General features: G+C 40.8%; 1 protein-coding gene across 11 annotated transcripts in view; it reads right to left on the bottom strand.

Moving 5' to 3' along the window:
• UBE3A (ubiquitin protein ligase E3A) overlaps positions 1-18,709 on the bottom strand; it is an 84,312-nt gene that overhangs the window by 52,705 nt on the left and 12,898 nt on the right. For 6 of the 11 annotated variants that reach the window (XM_058666522.1, XM_058666524.1, XM_058666527.1 and 3 more), the window contains one exon: positions 3,990-4,053. The exons of 3 other annotated variants lie outside the window; for them this stretch is intronic. Coding sequence is in view for 1 of the 8 variants with exons in the window: in XM_004597600.3 (XP_004597657.2) it covers positions 1,587-1,606 (20 nt within the window). In the remaining 7 variants the exon portion in view is untranslated. Of the gene's footprint in view, positions 1-1,586; positions 1,666-3,989; positions 4,054-12,766; positions 12,963-18,709 lie in introns of those variants that run through there. 2 more of the 11 variants (XM_058666531.1, XM_004597600.3) reach the window with 2 other exon arrangements.

The following is an 18,709-nucleotide window of genomic DNA, read 5'->3' as shown; positions in this document are numbered from 1 at the left end:
GAAGGTGGCAAACCTTTAAAAATTAACAGGGAAACAGGACCAAAAAGGGGCATGTGGCTTAATAAGAAAATAAAAATACTACTAAGAAAAAGGAAAGACACAGCAAAAAGGAAAACAAATCCAAGCCTCAGAAGTACAATGCACAACTGCTGTGAAGTTCTAAGATTCTGAAATAGGAAAAAGATGAAGTACATCATCAAATGGTAACTACATGTTTTCCCAATCAGCTCCCTAAACTGCATGTGAACACTAATATCACAATGTTACTGTTGTAAATATACTGATTATTTAATACCTAAATACATTAAACTGAGCTGTTAAAAACCATTTGTAAGTGAAACTAAAGAGTCTAAAATGATCCAGTCTAGAACAATCAAAGGCAGCATTGGAAAAATTATTCCCCTAAAACATATCTATTCTTGTAGAAACAGGTTAATTTCTATACAAATTGCAAAGTTTTTAAGTCAACAGAAAAGTACATATGCACAAAAGAAACATTTTTTCTTGTAGTATTAATGGTTCATTTCTGAATAAGTTTCTAGACATTCTGCTCTGAAAGTTTAATTTTAACTTTTAAATCTCCACAAGCTTTTATCATGACATGAATTTTTAAAATCCCCCCCCAATGCACAATATATTAACAGTCCCTGAGCTCCACACTAACTCCTCTAAGTTAATTTACTCTTTATCCTTAGATGTGGGGATTGTGTATAACTGTACCAAATTTAGAAAATATTAATATCCTAAAATATAATAACTAATCAGGAAGATTTTAAAAGTGCAATCAGTTGTATGACAAACATCTAAAAAACTCTCAACATAAAATCTTGATTTGCACAGAATGATTACAAAATACCAGCCAATCTGAATACGGTCGCGTTAGCTAGCTAGCAAATTCCAACAGCGACTCATTTCCACAACGCTAGTTTTAGCTTCTTCCTCCTGCAAGCCACTCTTTCTGCCTTCACTGTAACTCTTTAGGAGAAAAAAAGTATGCCAATTAAAGCTAAATAAATTTCTAGACAAATGTGTAATTAAATCAACCACCACGTAAATGTAACAACTTGCATTTGAAAAATGCTTTTCTGCTTATCCAGAGGTAAGTCATTAGTGGTGGCTGCTGATATTCTGAATGAGAAAAAAGAGAAATGAATCAACTCACGTCCACTATTCTTGGTAGTGTTCCTGCATTTCACTCTACGACAGCCTTTTAAAGATTCTAAAATGGGCCTTGTGTGATGCTTCAGAGGCTAAATCTTTGCCTTGCATGTGCCAGGATCCCATACAGCTTCTGGTTCCTGTCCCAGATGCTCCACCTTCCATCCAGCTCCCCAGTTGTGGCCTGGGGAAGCAGGAGAGGATGGAACAAAGGAACAAAGGCTTGGGCCCCTGCACCCACATGGGATACCTGAAAGAAAGTTCTGGCTCCTGGCTTCGGATCAACTCAGCTCTGGCCATTGCAGCCATTTGGGAAGTGAACCAGGGGACGGAAGATCTTTGTCTCTGTCTCTCCTTCTCTGCAAATCTGCCTTTCCAAAAAAAAATAAATAAATCTGAAAAGCTTCTAAAATAACATTCAAAATTACCTTTTACAAGCTGTGGCCATTCGGTGACATCAGGGTGATCACAGCTTTGAGTCACTGATTAAGCGTAGGTTTAGTAACTCTAATAAATTAAACAAATCTTCAGTTAGAACACTTAAGCATATAAATCCAACTCATTGTCCAAAAATGATTTGAAACTAAGTGTCAATGCAAAATAGATCAGAATTATTACTACAGAGAACTATTTTCCAGAGTTTTTATTTTCTTGAATTGTATTTGAGAAAATACGATATAAGTGGGCTATCCCTAACCTGAAAATCCAAAATTCTCCTAAATTCAAAGTTTCTGAGAGCTCAGATTTGAGAGCATTTTGGATTTTCAAATTACAGAGTTGTTCAGGCCAATACAATCATTCAATATCTAAACAATTCAGAAAAGTAACATTTCTGGTCTCAAGCATTTTTGAAATCCCTAGTTCTTTTGCATAGGCTAAGAGTTCACAGAGCACTTTGGTCATTAGTTACCTTGAACCAAATGACTACTTTCTAATACAGGCAGAGTGCATGTAAAAATCCTGAAAAACTAAGCAGCCTCAGAGTGATTAACTGACTTGCCCAAGATTTTAGAATTACTCCTGAAGCTAGGACGTTAGCCTAATACACTGAACTACAGAGGGTTGAATATAGTAGGCCAAGTTTTTACTTTGGTTTAGTTTCATTATATAAACTCACTATTTCAGTAAATAAAGTGAACAAAAATTTAGGACATTGATTGGCAAGGTTCTTACACATATGGAGAAAATGCATGTCAACAAAAATGTAAACAAATGATACTTATTCCACATTTAAGCAGAATCACAAAACATGAGCCAAACTTCCTTGACATTGCATGAAAATATGTTCTGGTCCCTCCCAATCATAAACTCCTTAGGTTCAATTTCATGAAAGAATATGATAAAATATGAAATCATATCCTCCCCTCTCAACCAAGTATCTTTTTATCCTGTTCTTTTTTTCCTAATTGTCATGGTTCAAATTTAGCAGGTATCCTTCAACATACTATAGATTCTGATAAACATACATCTAGTATAACCTGGTACCAAGAGATCATTCACAACTAGCTTTTCCTCTTGTAATTCCCTACTGAACCGCATACTCATGCCCAAGCTGAGGATCGACCTGAAGGATGAGAAAATTAGACAGGAATGACCCTTTGTAGTTAACACGAAAATTAACGACAAACATAGAGGGTGATTACCAGCATGGACTCAGAATCTAATAGAAAACATGAAGGTATTCAACAACCCTTAGCAAAACGCTGACACATGCTGCTTCTGTACTCACAGCTATAAACACGGGGCTTTAATTCCAAGTAAGGATGAAGGGTTGTCTGACATATGTAAGGAATTTCAAGAAATTCTAAAAACTAAGACTTACAATCCCCATAAAGGATTAGATTATATATTGAAAAAAAGTTGATGAAAAATAAAATTAAAAGGTAAGATTAAGTTGGTACAAAACACTTTGACATCCAAGCATATAAGAGGATGAGATGAGTCTTCAAAAAGTCCATGAAAAACATGTACTGGGAAAAAAAAATAGGCATGGATTTCATAAACTTTGGCACCAAAACTTACCTTTCATTTAGTTTTTCCACTAATTTTTGAAGTATCCTTATAACTTAATTTGACTGCCATAATGATATGTCTTATTAAGAGCCTAAGTATTACTGAAGTCACGCAGGAAAAAAGCGACAGCATTCCCAACATGGACAATGAAGTAAAGACGTAGTTCCCACTTAAGTTTTCATTAAACTACTAGCCTGCCAATGTTATATCTATCTAGAAGATCTGAATGACCCCAACTTCCCAATTTATAAAAGCAAGAAAGATAAAGTAACTTTCAACTGTGTCACCTCTTCCCAGCTCTTCTAGGATGTCCAGTGCTTAACAGAGCACAAACTACAAACCAAGGATTCACGTCCCATGTTTGGCCACTTAGTAGCTGGGAAATCTTGGGCAAGTTACTTAACCTCTCTGAACCTCAGTTTCCCTATAGGCAGAACTAAAACACTATTAAGAATCATCATGAAGATGAACAAACTAACATCTTAACAATGCCTGGCAAATGAGATCACATATAGAAGCTCTCATTGATTTTCACAGCCCGACAGCCAAACCTGTCCCCTCAACCTTATCATAAATAGTATTTTTACTTCTCATAGCACACACTAATCTCTTTTACTTTATTAAATTTCTTATGCACCCCTGTTGGGTCTTTCATCTGGCCTACCTGTGCAGTTACTCAGTACCTAGCACGCTTTAAAAACAGCAAGCGTCCAAATTTGCTGAACGCATTTGTTATTATTCTAACTGTGACATTTAAATATTCATGCAATATGAATTCTTAACAAACAAAAACAAAACAAAACAAAAAGTAAACATACCATAGTTCGCCAAACTTCTGAGGAGCTGGTGAATTCTAAAATCAGGCTCTTACAGATATTTAACCTAAAATATAAAACACCTCACTCAATTCCTTTTACATAAACAACTGAAAAAGCTTTAGAATAAATTTTACTAAAATTTAATATAAAATAAGTTAAAATGCTTCTCCTGTAATATTTATAAACATACAAAAACATATCAAGAGACAAATTACTACTGCTGCCAGGCTGAGTAAGGGTATTGAAGCAGGCCTGTGGCTTGAGTGCTTCCAGCTGCCAAAGCCGTATTTTCTCACTTTCACCCACAAAGCTTAGTGCTTTCCATTTGTTTCCTCTGCCCTCCCTTCTATAGGCCAAAAATACAGATGGTATTTCAAAAAGTTGATACAAAATTGCAATTAAAATTCTTATTTTGGTGCCCCCCCCAAAAAAGCATTTACCAGTGTTTCAACACAGGGTAACAAAAGTATTACTTCTTAAATCAATTCTGGAATGTAAAGCAAACTCCCATATAATCACTATAAAATCTTATGTATAGCTATTTCTCTACAGAATAGGAACTGCAGTCTTAATTTTTTTTTAAAGATTTATTTTATTTCTATTGGAAAGTCATATATACAGAGAGCAGGACAGACAGAGGATTTTCCATCCACTGATTCGCTCCCCAAGTAGCCATAACAGCCAGAACTGCACGGATCCAAAGCCAGGAGCCAAGAGCTTCTTCCAGGTCTTCCACACGGGTGCAGAGTCCCAAGACTTTGGACCCTCCTCTACAGCTTTCCCAGTCCACAGGAGGGAGCTGGATGGGAAGCGGTGTGGCCAGGATTAGAAGAACCGGGGCCCATTTGGGATTGCGGCGCATGCAAGGCAAGGACATTTGCCACTAGGCTACCACGCAAGGCCCAGAAGTAGTCTTTTAACACACAGTCCATTTTACCCTCTCAGGAAACTAACCCCCAAACATTAAGAACATCATCCACTATTCAACAGGCTGATGGCAGAAATGCACCACATATAATTTTAATAAAACTAACTAACCATTAGGACTTTAGAGGACTCAGTCTCAAAACCACCTGAGAAATCTGAAAGAGAAATGATTTGGGCTCCATTTTCAATAATTCTGATTCAATGCAAGAGGGGTTATGAATGTGGACTTTTTACATATACTTCTAATGAGGTATAGGCCTCAATTTGAGAAACCTTGTCTTCCTATAACTATTAAGAACCCACAATCATAGAGAAAATACACCAGATCTAAAATACAGAAATAAGTTCTAAACACCACGAATTTCAGTCATACTCTGCAAATTTAACTATCAGCACATAACACACAATGCTGAGAACTGCCATCTCTTCCAGAGGTCTCAATACAATAAGAAACTACTAACAAACACCTATGCAAATGCTCATCTATTTCTTTGCCTTTTTTTTTTTTTTACCATTTTTACATAGTTAATTAGGTTTGCTCAGCCCTGCCCCAGCCAGCCCTCTTCCAGTTGCAGTCCAGCCCACCCCATACCCTGTTTTAGGATGCACATTCGGGTGCTGCTGCCTTGGTTGGCCTGCCTAGACTATTGTCAGTTCCTTTACCAATGAGTGATGGCAGGCTCCTTGATTACACCTAGCTTAGTCCATCACAACCCCAACTCCTGAGCTAACCAGTGGGACTAATACTTCCACGGGGTTTGGCCCACATATCTTCCCATAATCTACCCCCGGAAATGACTCTCTCCTGTGCCAGTTAATGTCATGCCCCTGCCTAATGTGACCCATGTCCTGATCTTTCATTATGTCAGGTACTAGAATATGGTCCTGCTAGACAAGCCCCCAGATTTAGTTTTAGCATGAATCAGTGTACGGTGGTCAGCATTGTTAGGTGATAACAAGTTCTACACAGGACTCAAGGGAGGCTGGGATCTCAGTCTGACCCATAAAGATCATCTGGTTCCTCTCCTCCAAACTACCAGGCATCAGTACACTTGCTTACCTTCAAAGTTAAAGTTACTCTGTCACTGGGAGACTTCAGGATTGATTCGCAACCCAGAAGCACAGTGGGCTCAACATGAAGATACCTAAGCAGCAATTCATAGCCCCTAAACCACAGAGCTCGCAGCAGGGTGGCCAGCAGGAGGAGCCTGGGGCCAAATGGTACACTAGCTGCCCAGGGACAACTCACCACATGTTCGCTGTGGCTGGAATCAGAACTCTGAACACGGATACTAACCTGGCCTGGAACCTGCCAGCAGCCAACAGGATGCTGAAAGTTTTTTAATCCTCATCTATTTCTATCACTAAAATTTTCATTTTACTCAATTCTATTTAATCCACATTCTACTTTACTCTTTAGATATTCTAACAACAATTACTTAGTTCTTTCCCTCTCTGCATATATACTGACATACGAATATATATAAAAACAAAAACATGTTAATGCAACTGTATGCCCATTATCCCCTCTCCAATTTACTGGTTTCTTCAGAACTCGGGTTAAAAATCTTACAAACCGTATTTTTCATCACTTCAGTCTTCCTTTGTTTTGTATGTCTTAAATGTATGAACAGCTCCAACTTAAAATTAAATCTTGTCCATTTACAAATTTCACAAGTCAACCAAAGAGTGATCTGACTTGTAAGTGTTCAGGCCCTTAGGTTCTCCTCACTGAAATTCTTTGCAGGTAAGACTAAGAAAAAAAACTTTAAATGGCTTTCACATAGTACTTGTAATATAATTCCATTAACTCCATTTATCCTTAACTTTCAATGCCACTATCTTATTCTCCCTCTTTTAATTACCAGCAAAAAGAAAAACTAAAAATCAACATATTAGCTGCTAATACATAAAATCTTCTACCTATAGATATTTTCTTTCAAAAGTTATCCTTTCTGTATATTCCACATGCTGTAGCTTCTCAATTTTATTTAATATTTGTAGCATTTCTCAATCATTACTTACTCCCCATGGCTTCCCTAACACTGTATCTACTCCTGTTCCTCTACCAAACACAGCGTCTTTTGCTAGTTCAACTTTAAATCCTTCATTCATGGCCACTCTCCAAGTTTCTATCAATAGTTATTTTCCTAAAATACTAATTATCTGTGCAGTGTCTTCCTTTTCCATAACAACCTCCATACTTCAGACCTCTAAGTCTACATTTTTAAACCTTTATCTCTAGAGTAGTAAGTCTGCAACACCCAATTACAATGGTATACAACTACTGAAAGCATCGTTAGTATTTAAATTCAATGCATCCAAAATCATTCCCAATTATCCACCTTCTCCCCTCCCTCCCGCAAAAAAAAGAAAAAAATACCCTCAAGCATTTTACATTCATTTAATTTCACTGTCCTCTCAAGTTTGCAATTAAAAAGTTTGGTGCCTGGGCTGGCATTGTGGCATGGAGTTAAAGTTGCTCCTGCAATGCCAGCATATTATATAGGTGCAGTTTCACACCCGGTCGCTCCACTTCTGATTCAACTCCCTGCTAAGGGCCTGGGAAAAGCAGGCAGTCCAAGTATTTGGACCCTCACCACCATTATGGAAAATGAATGAAACTTTTCGTTCCTGGATTCAGCCTGGTGAAGCACTGGCTATTGCAGACATCTGTGGAATGAACCAAAGGACTAGAAGATCTCTGTCTCTCTCGGATTTTGAAAGTAAATCTTTAAAAAACAAGGGGGGGGTGAATCTTTCTCTTTCCCCCCTCATTTTCATTTAGCCTAACCATTACTTATCAGACTTCAAATTCTAAGAAGTCATCCATTCAAAAAGTGCCAACTAGATTCTGAATACTTATTAGGTAGATGCAAATGAAGCAGTGAAGAAACTAGACAATTCTTGTCTTTGTATTGGGAGGGTACAAATAATAAACTACAATTACGTAATAACAGGACATAGCTAAATGCTGTTAATAAAAAAAAAGATTGGTAAATATGTTTATAAGAATCCTAACTAGGTCTAGGAACAAGGTAAGATATTCTTCATGAGGAATGGAAAAGACACTAAATAACTCCTTTGAGATAATGACAGCATTATCAGTCAAGTTACCCAAATTAGAAGTTTATTTTCCAGTATGTCAAACAGTTCACCAAGTGTTACCAATTCTACCTCAGGAATTCACACACATTCCTCCATTATCTCCAGTGTTTTTTTCTGATGGCTCTTTTACTTGTTTACAAAATAAAGTCAAATCTTCACATCACATCAAATCTTCCCATTTATAGTCTCTTCTTCCAGAATAGAACAAAGTTTGAGAAAACTGTTTACACTTGCAATATTCAAAAATTTTACAGAATAAACATCATATCAAAGAAAAATTCTAAGATGCCAGCACTGTGGCAGAGTGGGCCTGCACAGCTGCTTTCCCACATGAAAGCACCAGTTCAAGTCCCAGCTGCTTCACTTGCATTCCAGCTCCCTGCTAAGGCAATGTCACACACAGGAGACCAAGGCTGGAGCCTGTCCCACCCCAACCACTGCAGCCACACAGAAGTTAACTATCTATGCAAAATCTCTTCTTCCCTCAGTCTGTCACTCTGTCTATCTTTCAAATAAATAAAGTAAATCACTAAAAAAAGAAGAGGAGGGAATTTTGAGATAACATATTTCATGGCTTTCAGCTAGTAAATGCCATTCAAGTGGGACACCCAGATAGAGTTTCAGACTCCCAGACTCCTGGCTTCAGACTGCCCAGTCCTGAGTTTCAGACTCCTGGCTTCAGACTGCCCAGTCCTGAGTTTCAGACTCCTGGCTTCAGACTGCCCAGTCCTGAAATTGGCAGACATATATGGAGTGAAACAGTGAATTTAATTTCTACCTCTTCTTCTCTGTCACAAAATAAGCCTTCCATTAAAAAAACAAATTCAACATCCAAATTTGTAAGATTTTGAAGGCCACGCTCAATCCCTCATACTTACCTCACAATTCATACTTCCACTCTGAAGGATTTTATCTTTAAAGTATCTGTTTCTTTACCTATGTTTATGCAGCCAGTGCCTCTATCTGGTTTCTCTTTTGTCTTTACCCCTACTGCTATTAGCATAATAATTAAACTACTAGAATTATCTCCCTAAAAACCATATTTGGCCATATAATTCTACTCAAAGCTTTATTGCTTCTCAACATCAACATGCTAAATTTCAAACCCCTTCACATATTAAATACCAGGCCATGGGGCCTCCACTATTCATCCGAGCATTACTCATACAACACTACTGCCATGAACCAGACTATACGACTACAAATCAGAGTGATGCCATCTTGAGTCTCCGACTTCCACTTAACTCTTTGAAGTCAATATTCCTTCTCAGTTTGGGGAACATTACATGCTCTACCAACATTCAGATGAAAAGCCAGTACTATCCATGGATTACTGGCTAACTGTATTTCTGACTTCAATACTTATGCTTCTCAATACACTAACACCTCCATGTCTTTCCCAAATCACACTTCAGTCATCTACCATGTAATGCTAAAAATCTCACTCTTCTCCTCCCACCCCAAACATTTATTTTTACTGGGAAGGCAGATTCACAGAGAGGACATACAGAGAGACAGATATTCCATCTTCTGGTTCACTCCTCAAATGGTCACCGACAGCCAGAGCTTAATTGACAGATGCCAGAGGCTTCTGCTGGGTTTCCCATATGGGTGCAGAGTCCCGAGGCTTTGGGCCATCCTCCACTGCCTTCCAGGCCTCGAGCAAGAAGCCAGATGGTAAGTAGAACAGCCAGGACAGGTAGCAATGTTCATATGGGATATTGGCACATATAAGGTGAGGATTTAGCGATTGAGCCATCATCCTGGGCCTCAAATCTGACTCGTCTAAAGATCGATCCTGACAGAGATACAGCGTTCTAAATTATTTTATGCGTAACCACTATCTCCTATGCACCTTACCATACATTCCCAATACCAAAAATAACGTTAACTTCTACACATTTTAAAAGTTACAACATTAGAGCTATCTATATACATTTGTCAGTGCCTCTAGTTGTAAGCTGGTTGATGGTACAGACCATCTCATCCATATTTTTATTGTCACAGCTATGGTGATTATCATTTTTTGATACCACACCTCTCCCCCCATAAAAAAATGGGGAGAATGCGGGGAGGGATGGGGAAATCAGGTCCATGCATGACCTGACAAAAGATCTTGAGCTAGAGTTCCAAATATAATATACAGATTTTGAAGATATTTCTTTCTGAATAAACACAACTGAATTCCAACTTGATGTTTATTTCAAAGACTAAATGTTAGAAAAACCAAAAAATCTTGTTTCTAATAGAAAAAGATTCTTTCTACCCAAGAAATCTTCTCTACCATTAGCACAGAGCACAACAATTTAAATAACATGACAAAAACACACCTCTTCAAACATCTTTGTCAGTATAAGCTAAGTGTATCCTATGACTTAACATTTTCACTCCTAAATGTATAGCATATAAAATGAATACGTATATTCACAAGAAAACATTCACTGGAATGTTTAAAACAGAAATATTTGAACAGGCGCAAACCAAAAATAAAATATATCCATCTGCAAAACTGTAATGTAGTACTAACACACAGTACTAACACCACTGACTGACACAATCAGTTACTACAATCAACAATGTAGATGGTTCTCACAAATAAGCTTAATGAAAGAGTCCAAACACAACTACCCATGGCCACTCAGTAATGAGGGGTTAAAGCAAGTAAAACCACTGCAAGTTGGAAATACGTCTAAAACGCACATAACACATGGAACCCCCCCACAAAAGTACAGAGTAGTGAAATCTGCCTGTAAGTACACTGCTTTCCATTACATATTGTCAATGAGGATTACTGAAATATGCACAGTAAGAGATTAACAATAAGACACAAGCAGTACAGTAGTGTCACTGTTACATGAATGTGCCCTTTCCAATATTGTGTTGTAATGTACTCACCCTTCTTGTGATGACTATAGATGGTGGCTAAAGGAAGCACTTCACAGATTCATTTACTCAAGCTGCCAGCACCACTACTCACAAATTTGGCACTTTGGGGCTATTATCAAGCAAGCTATTTGAATAAAAAATACTGAGATAACTATGAGTCAATCTGATAATCTAGAAACCTACGATTAATGGGTAGGCAGACTATACAAAATGGATACTCTGAACAGCTTTGATGAATTTCTCAGGCAGGAAATCTAATCATGTTAGAATAAAAATTTAGAAATTGTGACTGTGGTTGACAGTTGGTACCAAAGAAAGTGAAATCATGGACACTAAACTAGATTATCAGTTGTCCATGTTCTTGACTGCCTAGCTGACTAAAACCTGAACCTTCTGCTGCTGAATCAGACATGCTGCAAAGATCAAATTTCCAAATACAATTTCTATTCAATGCATATGGTTTCTGCACTACAAAGTAAAACCAAAAATATTTTCAGTCAAACTATCACTGAGGACAATCTGAATGTGACCAATTCTAGCTATATAAAGTATAAAACAATGGAAATCATATTAGAAGTCAAGCTATCACACTAGGGCGCAAATAAGTAGTAACAGAGCACCAAAAACAGTAACAGGACTTGCTGCTATTCTGCAAACTAGCCAAATGAGTGGTCAGTGAAATTAACAAAATATGCACTTATAAGTGCACTCATCTTTACATGTACAATATATTTTAATTTATATTATTTTCCATGAAAAATTTATAGGCATAGCAATCCCCCACCTTCTCTTCCTCCCTCCTATATAGCATCATAACCAAAAAAGGGTTTAAAACCAAGAAAGCATTACAGTCAGAACACTAGATAACCATGAGAACAGAAAATTAGTCCAGAAAAATGTTCAAATATACTAGTCACTTCTTGCGGGGTATGTTTGAAAAACAATTCAGATGCTATATAACAAGCACAGGGACTGTAATCCATGTGCCTAGAAGCACTTCCCAAAATTATAGTTAAGAGGGGAATCATATGCCAGGAGATGTATATCAATTTAAAAATAATAATAATGGGCCCAGCGGCGTGGCCTAGCGGCTAAAAGTCCTCGCCTCGAAAGCCCCGGGATCCCATATGGGCGCCGGTTCTAATCCCGGCAGCTCCACTTCCCATCCAGCTCCCTGCTTGTGGCCTGGGAAAGCAGTCGAGGACGGCCCAAAGCTTTGGGACCCTGCACCTGCATGGGAGACCCGGAAGAGGTTCCTGGTCCCGGCATCGGATTGGCGCATATCGGCCCGTTGCGGCTCACTTGGGGAGTGAATCATCGGATGGAAGATCTTCCTCTCTGTCTCTCCTCCTCTCTGTATATCTGGCTTTCCAATAATAATAAAAAATCTTTAAAAAATAATAATAATAATAATAAGGAAATTGTAGGACAAACTAGCTAAGAAAAAAAAGAAAAAACAGCAAATAATGGTTATAATGGATAACAATGTCTAAATCTGATAAACTATAAATGAAATCTAAAGTCAACCAAACAAACAAGCAAAAAAAATTTAAAAAAAAAAAAGAGGAAAAAAACAAAACTCTCAAAACTTTCAGCTGGATGAGCGCAAAGAAAAATAGTGGTAAGTTCTTAAAAAAAGTAACAGGAAAAACTTAAATCTAGAACAAGAAAACATATAAAACATATAGCCACAATCTCTTCATTAGAAATAAATGCTGAAAGAAAAACATTCCAAGCTAGAATCAAATGAATAATACATTACACCAAACTAAGAAAAAAATCACTCTCTATACACAAGAATGTTACTTCGGAATGTGGACAAGGTTAGTGTGAAGGCTCAACTGGCTAATGCTCACCTTCAAGCACCAGCATCCCATTTTGGCACCGGTTCCTGTCCCAGCTGCTCCACTTCCCATCTAGCTCCCTGCTTATGATGTGGGAAAGCAGGGGAGAATGTCCCAAAGCCGTGGGGCCCTGCATGAGCTGGGGAAGATGGCAGAAGGCTCCTGGCTGCTGGCTTCAGATCAGTTCAGCTCTGGCTGTTGTGGCCATTTTGGGAAGTAAACCAGTGGGTGGAAAACCTTTCTCTTTTCTGTCACTCCTGTATGTAAACCTGTCTTAACCAATAAAAATAAAAGAAATCTTAAAAAAATAGGGGACAAAGTTGTACACAACTGAAGTTCTCACAAATTATTGGTAGGAATATAAATAAAACCAACTTAGTAGGAATATTTGGTATTAACTTAAAATCATTTCTGTAACAAAATATCTCTACTCCAAACTGTATACCCAAGAGAAAGGAAACTATTATATGGTAATACAAAGACTTTTCCCTCACAACCTTTCATTGTAGCTTTATTCCTAACACCTAGAAACTGGTGTTATAGTCCAGGTGTCTTTTAACAGAATAAAGTTACAAACCAACTGAAACCTGCAAAAACACAGATGAATCTCAAAAATGCAAGTAAAGTAAAGGCAACACTATACACATGTTTTATGGACCGTATAAATCCTAGGTAATGAATGATGTTCTTTACATGAAGTTATGCAGCAAGCTAACCAACAATGGAAAACAGAAAAATCGTTTATTTGGGAGAAGTGATATGGGAGCAGTTAGGACAGGCTATGGGTTCTACAGCTAATTGCAATGTGGTGCAAAAGTGTATGTCAAAATTCATTTGATGAATGGTAATTCAATGGGCTGTTATTTCCCAAAGATAATCATTCTAACATAATATATCCATACGCTTTTCTACACAACACAATATTGCATCAAGTGATAGAGCCTATGATAGCTCTTGAAACTAAGTGGACTTTGTGACCATCTCAAGCAACAGTACAGTGGTACTCCATGCTCTGTGACTGTTCGTGCTAAGTAATAAAAATGCCACACTCCTCTCCCTTGCTCTCTTTCAGAATCCAGTAACCGTGCTTCAAAGGCAGCCATTCGCTACAGAAGCCAAGCAGCCATATGTAGGCACGAAGGAAGCATTCTAGAACACAGCTCCCAGACCTCAGTTGCAGCTGAAATTCCTGACAATCTCCATTAATTGCTAGATATGTGAAAAGAAAGTCTTCAGATGATTCTAGCCTCCAGTCCTCAAGTCAACTTGAAGGCTGCATGCTTAACTAAAATCAAAATAAATTCTGCTCAATCATGTTCAAAGTAGAGATTCATCAGCAAAATAAGTTGTATTTACATATTGCATTTGGGACAATTCCATTACACAATGTGCTAACTGAAATACCATACTAACCTCTAGTCTTTAATATCAAATTACTAGATTCCAGTTAATACATATGCATAAGTTACATTATGCTGAAGGGTATGTTATAGTAACATTTGCAGTTAAACTCGAGTATCAAAAAATAAGACAAACTTAGAAACATAGCAGGTGGCCATTTTGGACAGATACAAGACAAAGCAAAGAAAATGTTAATTGTGGCATGGTAACTTTACGATGATTTTAACTATTTTTAAAGTTGATACATATGAAAAATCTTGTAGTAAAACAGTAAAGGGTAAAATAAAAGCATTTCCATACAAATAAAAGTTAAAAAATCTTTACAACCAATATAACTACAGTTTACAAGTATACAGTGGCCTAACAGGCTAATCCTCAGCCCGATAGTGCCGGCATCCCATATGGGCGCCAGTTCTTGTCCTGCCTGCTCCACTTCCCATCTCACTACCTGCTTACAACCCAGGAAGGCACCACAGGATGACCCAACACCCTGGAAACCAGGAAGAAGCTCCCAGCTCCAACTTTCCAATCAGCACAGCTCTGGCCATAATGGCCATTTGGGGAGCAAACCAGCGGATGGAAAACTTCTATTTCTCCTTCCCATTCTCAGTAAAAACCTGCCTTTCAAAGAAGTACTAAAGTGGGGCACCTATTTAGCCCAAGCAGTAAATACTCAGGACACCCAAGCCCCATATCAGTTAGAACACTTGGTTCGAGTCCACACTGCTCTGATACAGCTCAAGTACTCAGGTCCCTGTCAGTCACGTGAGATTCAGATGCGGTTCTGGAATCCTGGTTGTTGCAGGCACTTCAGGCAGTGAGCAGCAGATGCAAGATCTTTATCTCCCGCTGCCTTTCAAATAAATACTAATGTTTAAAAAAAATTTTTAAAGGACCAAAAGGAAAGTTAGTAGAACTTAAAATAACAGAAACTTGAAACTAGAAGAAGGAATCTACCAAAAAAAGGCAAAACAATGAAAACAGTAAATGTAAAAATGTCACTGGTAGGTTTTATCACTGGCCGTTTAAAGATGGAGCAGGGACTGTGGTGTTGGCAGAACATTAGGCTGCTGGGGTGGGACACTTGTTTTGCGTCTCTCCTGCCAATCCAGCTTCCTCTACTGTACATGCTGGGAGACAGGTGACAGAGCAAGCATTTGGAACTGTGTGATGTGGCTGGGAGAACCCAATGGAGCTCCTGAGTTTTACCTTTAGGCTAGCCTAGCCCTCATTATTATGGGCAATTTGGGGGTGGAGCAGGGCATCCTCCCAGTTCTCTCTCAACTCCACAAATAAACTCTAATTTCTTTTTTGCAGATTTATTTTTTTATTGGAAAGGCAGACTGACAGAGAGAAGGAAACAAAGATCTCAAATCACCAGTTCACTTCCCAAATGGCTGGAGCTGACTCAATCTGAAGCCAGGGGCCGGTAGCTTCTTCCAGATCTCCCAAATCCAATCCCAGGAGCCTGCCTTTCATCTGGACCAATGCTAGATATTCCAAGTATTTGGGGAAGGAATTAGCAAGACAAGTTGTCTTTCAGGTAAAAAATTAATTTTGAGGGAGGACCCTGGACAAGCAGGCAGCACTCCAGGCCAGCATGCACTACACTGCCAGAAGACCAGGCCCAAGACCAAGGCCAAGTCCAGGTCCAGACCCACTTCTGAGTTGGCCATGGACATGGTGACTATGAATTGCCCCAGGAGGGGAGTTTGGGGATTGTGGATGGGAGGGGACTGCTTAGAAAGTACATTAAAGGGACTACCACAGACAGACCACTGTAATTAGGTAAATAAGGAGGCTGAGACCAGGACACCTGCTCATATGGGAGACCTGAGCTGGGCTAGTTGGCATTGACCACAACTCACTGGCGCACATAAAAGCTAGGGCTGGGGGGCCTGCCTGGTGGGAACAGGTCACAGTATCTGTAGGTCATGTGAGGCTGGGCTATGACACTAGTGGGCACATGTCAGAACTTGGTCTAGGGACAGATTCTGAGGGGAGTTTATGTGCCTATCCCTGTGGGACTGCAATACCTACTCGCCAAGGTGAGAGTTGGTGGTGACAGCCAAGCTAGGCATGACCAAAAAAGCCACCAACACTCATGGGAACTGGGATTCAGAGTAGGCTGTGTTGGCACAAGCTGCAGCACTGGAGGAGCACCCAAGAACTGGGTGTGGGGACGGCTTGAGATGCAGCACCTATCAGCATGCACAAAGGCCAAGACTAGAAGGCTCAGCTACACCAGGCCGGGCCCTAGTACCAGCTGATACAGATTAGATCCAAGTCTGAGAGCAGGCCTAGTGGGGGAAGTTGGTAACTTCCCTACTACTCTGTAGCTCCTACTCATGAGCAAGAGTTGAGGCTGGTGTGGGTCAGACCAGGCACCACTGAGCCAAGCAGCAGCACACCGGCATGCGTGGAAGCCAAAACTGGGTGTGGGCCATGCCAACTAGGCTTTTATATTCTCATCCTGTTTGGATGAAAGCTGGGGAGGGGGACAAACTGAACACGGCTAGGCTACAGCATCTGATGGCAAAGGTCAAGATGGGAAAGGGACCATGTCAGACTGGGTTGAGCAACCACCTGCACACACAAGATCTGTGGCTGAGAGCAGGCCTAGTCAGGGAAATAAGGAAACACCCCTGCTGGAATTGTGGGTCCCGCTGGTGAGTGCAAGAGCCAGAATGGGGGCAGCAAACTGGGCCGGACACTGTTGCAGTAGCCCTTGGCATGTGTGTGGACTGGGTCTGGGGGCATGCCAGACTGGGCTAGGCTAAACTTAGCATCTGCTGAACCACAGGAGAGCCAGTTCTGGGGTTGGGCCAGGCGGGGCTGGGCTTAGCACCCAACAACAGTTAAGAGCTGGAAAAGGTGTGGGCCGGTCAGGCAAGGCCGCTGTACCTGACAGTGAATACTGAAAGTCAGGCTGGCCAAGAAACTGCCAGTGTGCGCAAGATCTCAACTGGGAGGTAGCCTGACAGAGCAGAGTGGGAAACTCCTCTGTCAGGTCACAGTCCCTGCTAGCAAGCCCAAGAACTGAGGCTGGGAACAGCCCAGACCAGGTCACGTTAGAATACCCACCAGCTTATGTGCAGGTCAGGTCTGGGACCAGGCCGGACTCAGTCAGTTTTAGCACCCACTGGCAGTTGTGAGAACTAAAATGGGGTGCCAGCCAGGCTGATATGTGCTGGGCCTCAACATCAGCCAGTTCACATTAAGGCCAGGACCAGGTCTGTCCAGGCTGGACTAGGCTGCAGCCTCCTGTCAGCATGAGCGGAAACTGGAAGGAACCAGGCTGCAGCACCTGCCAGTGAAAGCCAAGGTGAGGCGGGCCATGTCAGACTGCACACATCAGCACACACAAAACAGCAGGGGCTAGGAGAGGTGGGAGAGGCCTGGCACAGGGACCGCAGGGGACTGCAAGGACCTCCCTGCTGGGCCAGTGCTCCCTCTGGTGAGCATGAGAGCTGGGACTTGGAGCGGAACAGACTGGATTGAGGGAGAGCTGGAGAGTCAGGCAGCCAGGTTGGGGCAGGAGCAAGCAACCATATCCACCGGAGCATTCATACGCTAGAGTAAGCAAAGACTGGTCAGGTTTTGCAACAGCATCAGCTGGCCGGTAACACAAACAGGGCGAGTCCTGCCTGTCAGGCTAGACTGCAGTATCATCTGCAAATTCTGAGATCTGGGGCTGGGAATGGGCCTTATAGAGACACTGTGGCTACCCACTCCGATGGGCTGCAGCTCCCACCTGTGAGCTTGAGAACTAGGGCACAGGCCTGGCTGGACAGGCAATAGCACCCACTGGCAGTAAGCGTGAACTGGATAGTGAGGTTGGTTGGGTTCAGCTAGGCTGCAACACCTACTGGTGTGTACCAAAGCCAAATGCGATTTGGGATGAACCAGACCAGTCCACTGTGCATAGCAGCATGCACAGGAACCAGGGCTGAGGGCAGGCCTGATGGGTGTTATTGGAAATTGCTCCAACTGGGCTGCAGATCCCACTGATCCATATCAGGGCCGCATCTGTGGTAGGCAGGGTTAGGCTGGGTTGCAGCACCTGCTAGTTTGTGTATGAGATGGGGCTGGGGACAGAACTGACCCAGAAACTATAGCCACTCGTGTGCATGCAGGCTGATATCGGTAACAAACTAAACCAGACCCAGCTCTGGAAGGCACAAATTAAGGCACACATTAGATCAGGAGATTCAAAGCTCCAACCACAGGGAAAAATAACAGGATCTGTGGTCTCTCCTTCACGTATCAGAACTGGGTCTCCTCAATTTCTGAAGCCTGTGCTGTGTACAACACTCCCGGATGCACATGAAGGACATGATAGCTCATTGAGGCCTGCAGAGGACATCTAAATACCACAGCAAAGGATGGAGGGCAAAACAATTTGGACAACCTTCCTAGCAAAGCTTTGACAGTATCTGGAAGAATGGAGGCTCTAAGGTGGACTATGTCAGCCAATGGACCTAGGAAGGATTATGTCAACCTTGGCGCAACGAACTCAGCAGCATCTGACAACTATCCTAAGGCACTTAAGCA

This window comes from Ochotona princeps, chromosome 6 (genome assembly GCF_030435755.1).
Source record: "Ochotona princeps isolate mOchPri1 chromosome 6, mOchPri1.hap1, whole genome shotgun sequence".
NCBI lineage: Eukaryota > Metazoa > Chordata > Mammalia > Lagomorpha > Ochotonidae > Ochotona > Ochotona princeps.
Note: the sequence above shows the minus strand (reverse complement) of the source record. Positions and strands in the feature narration are given on the sequence as shown.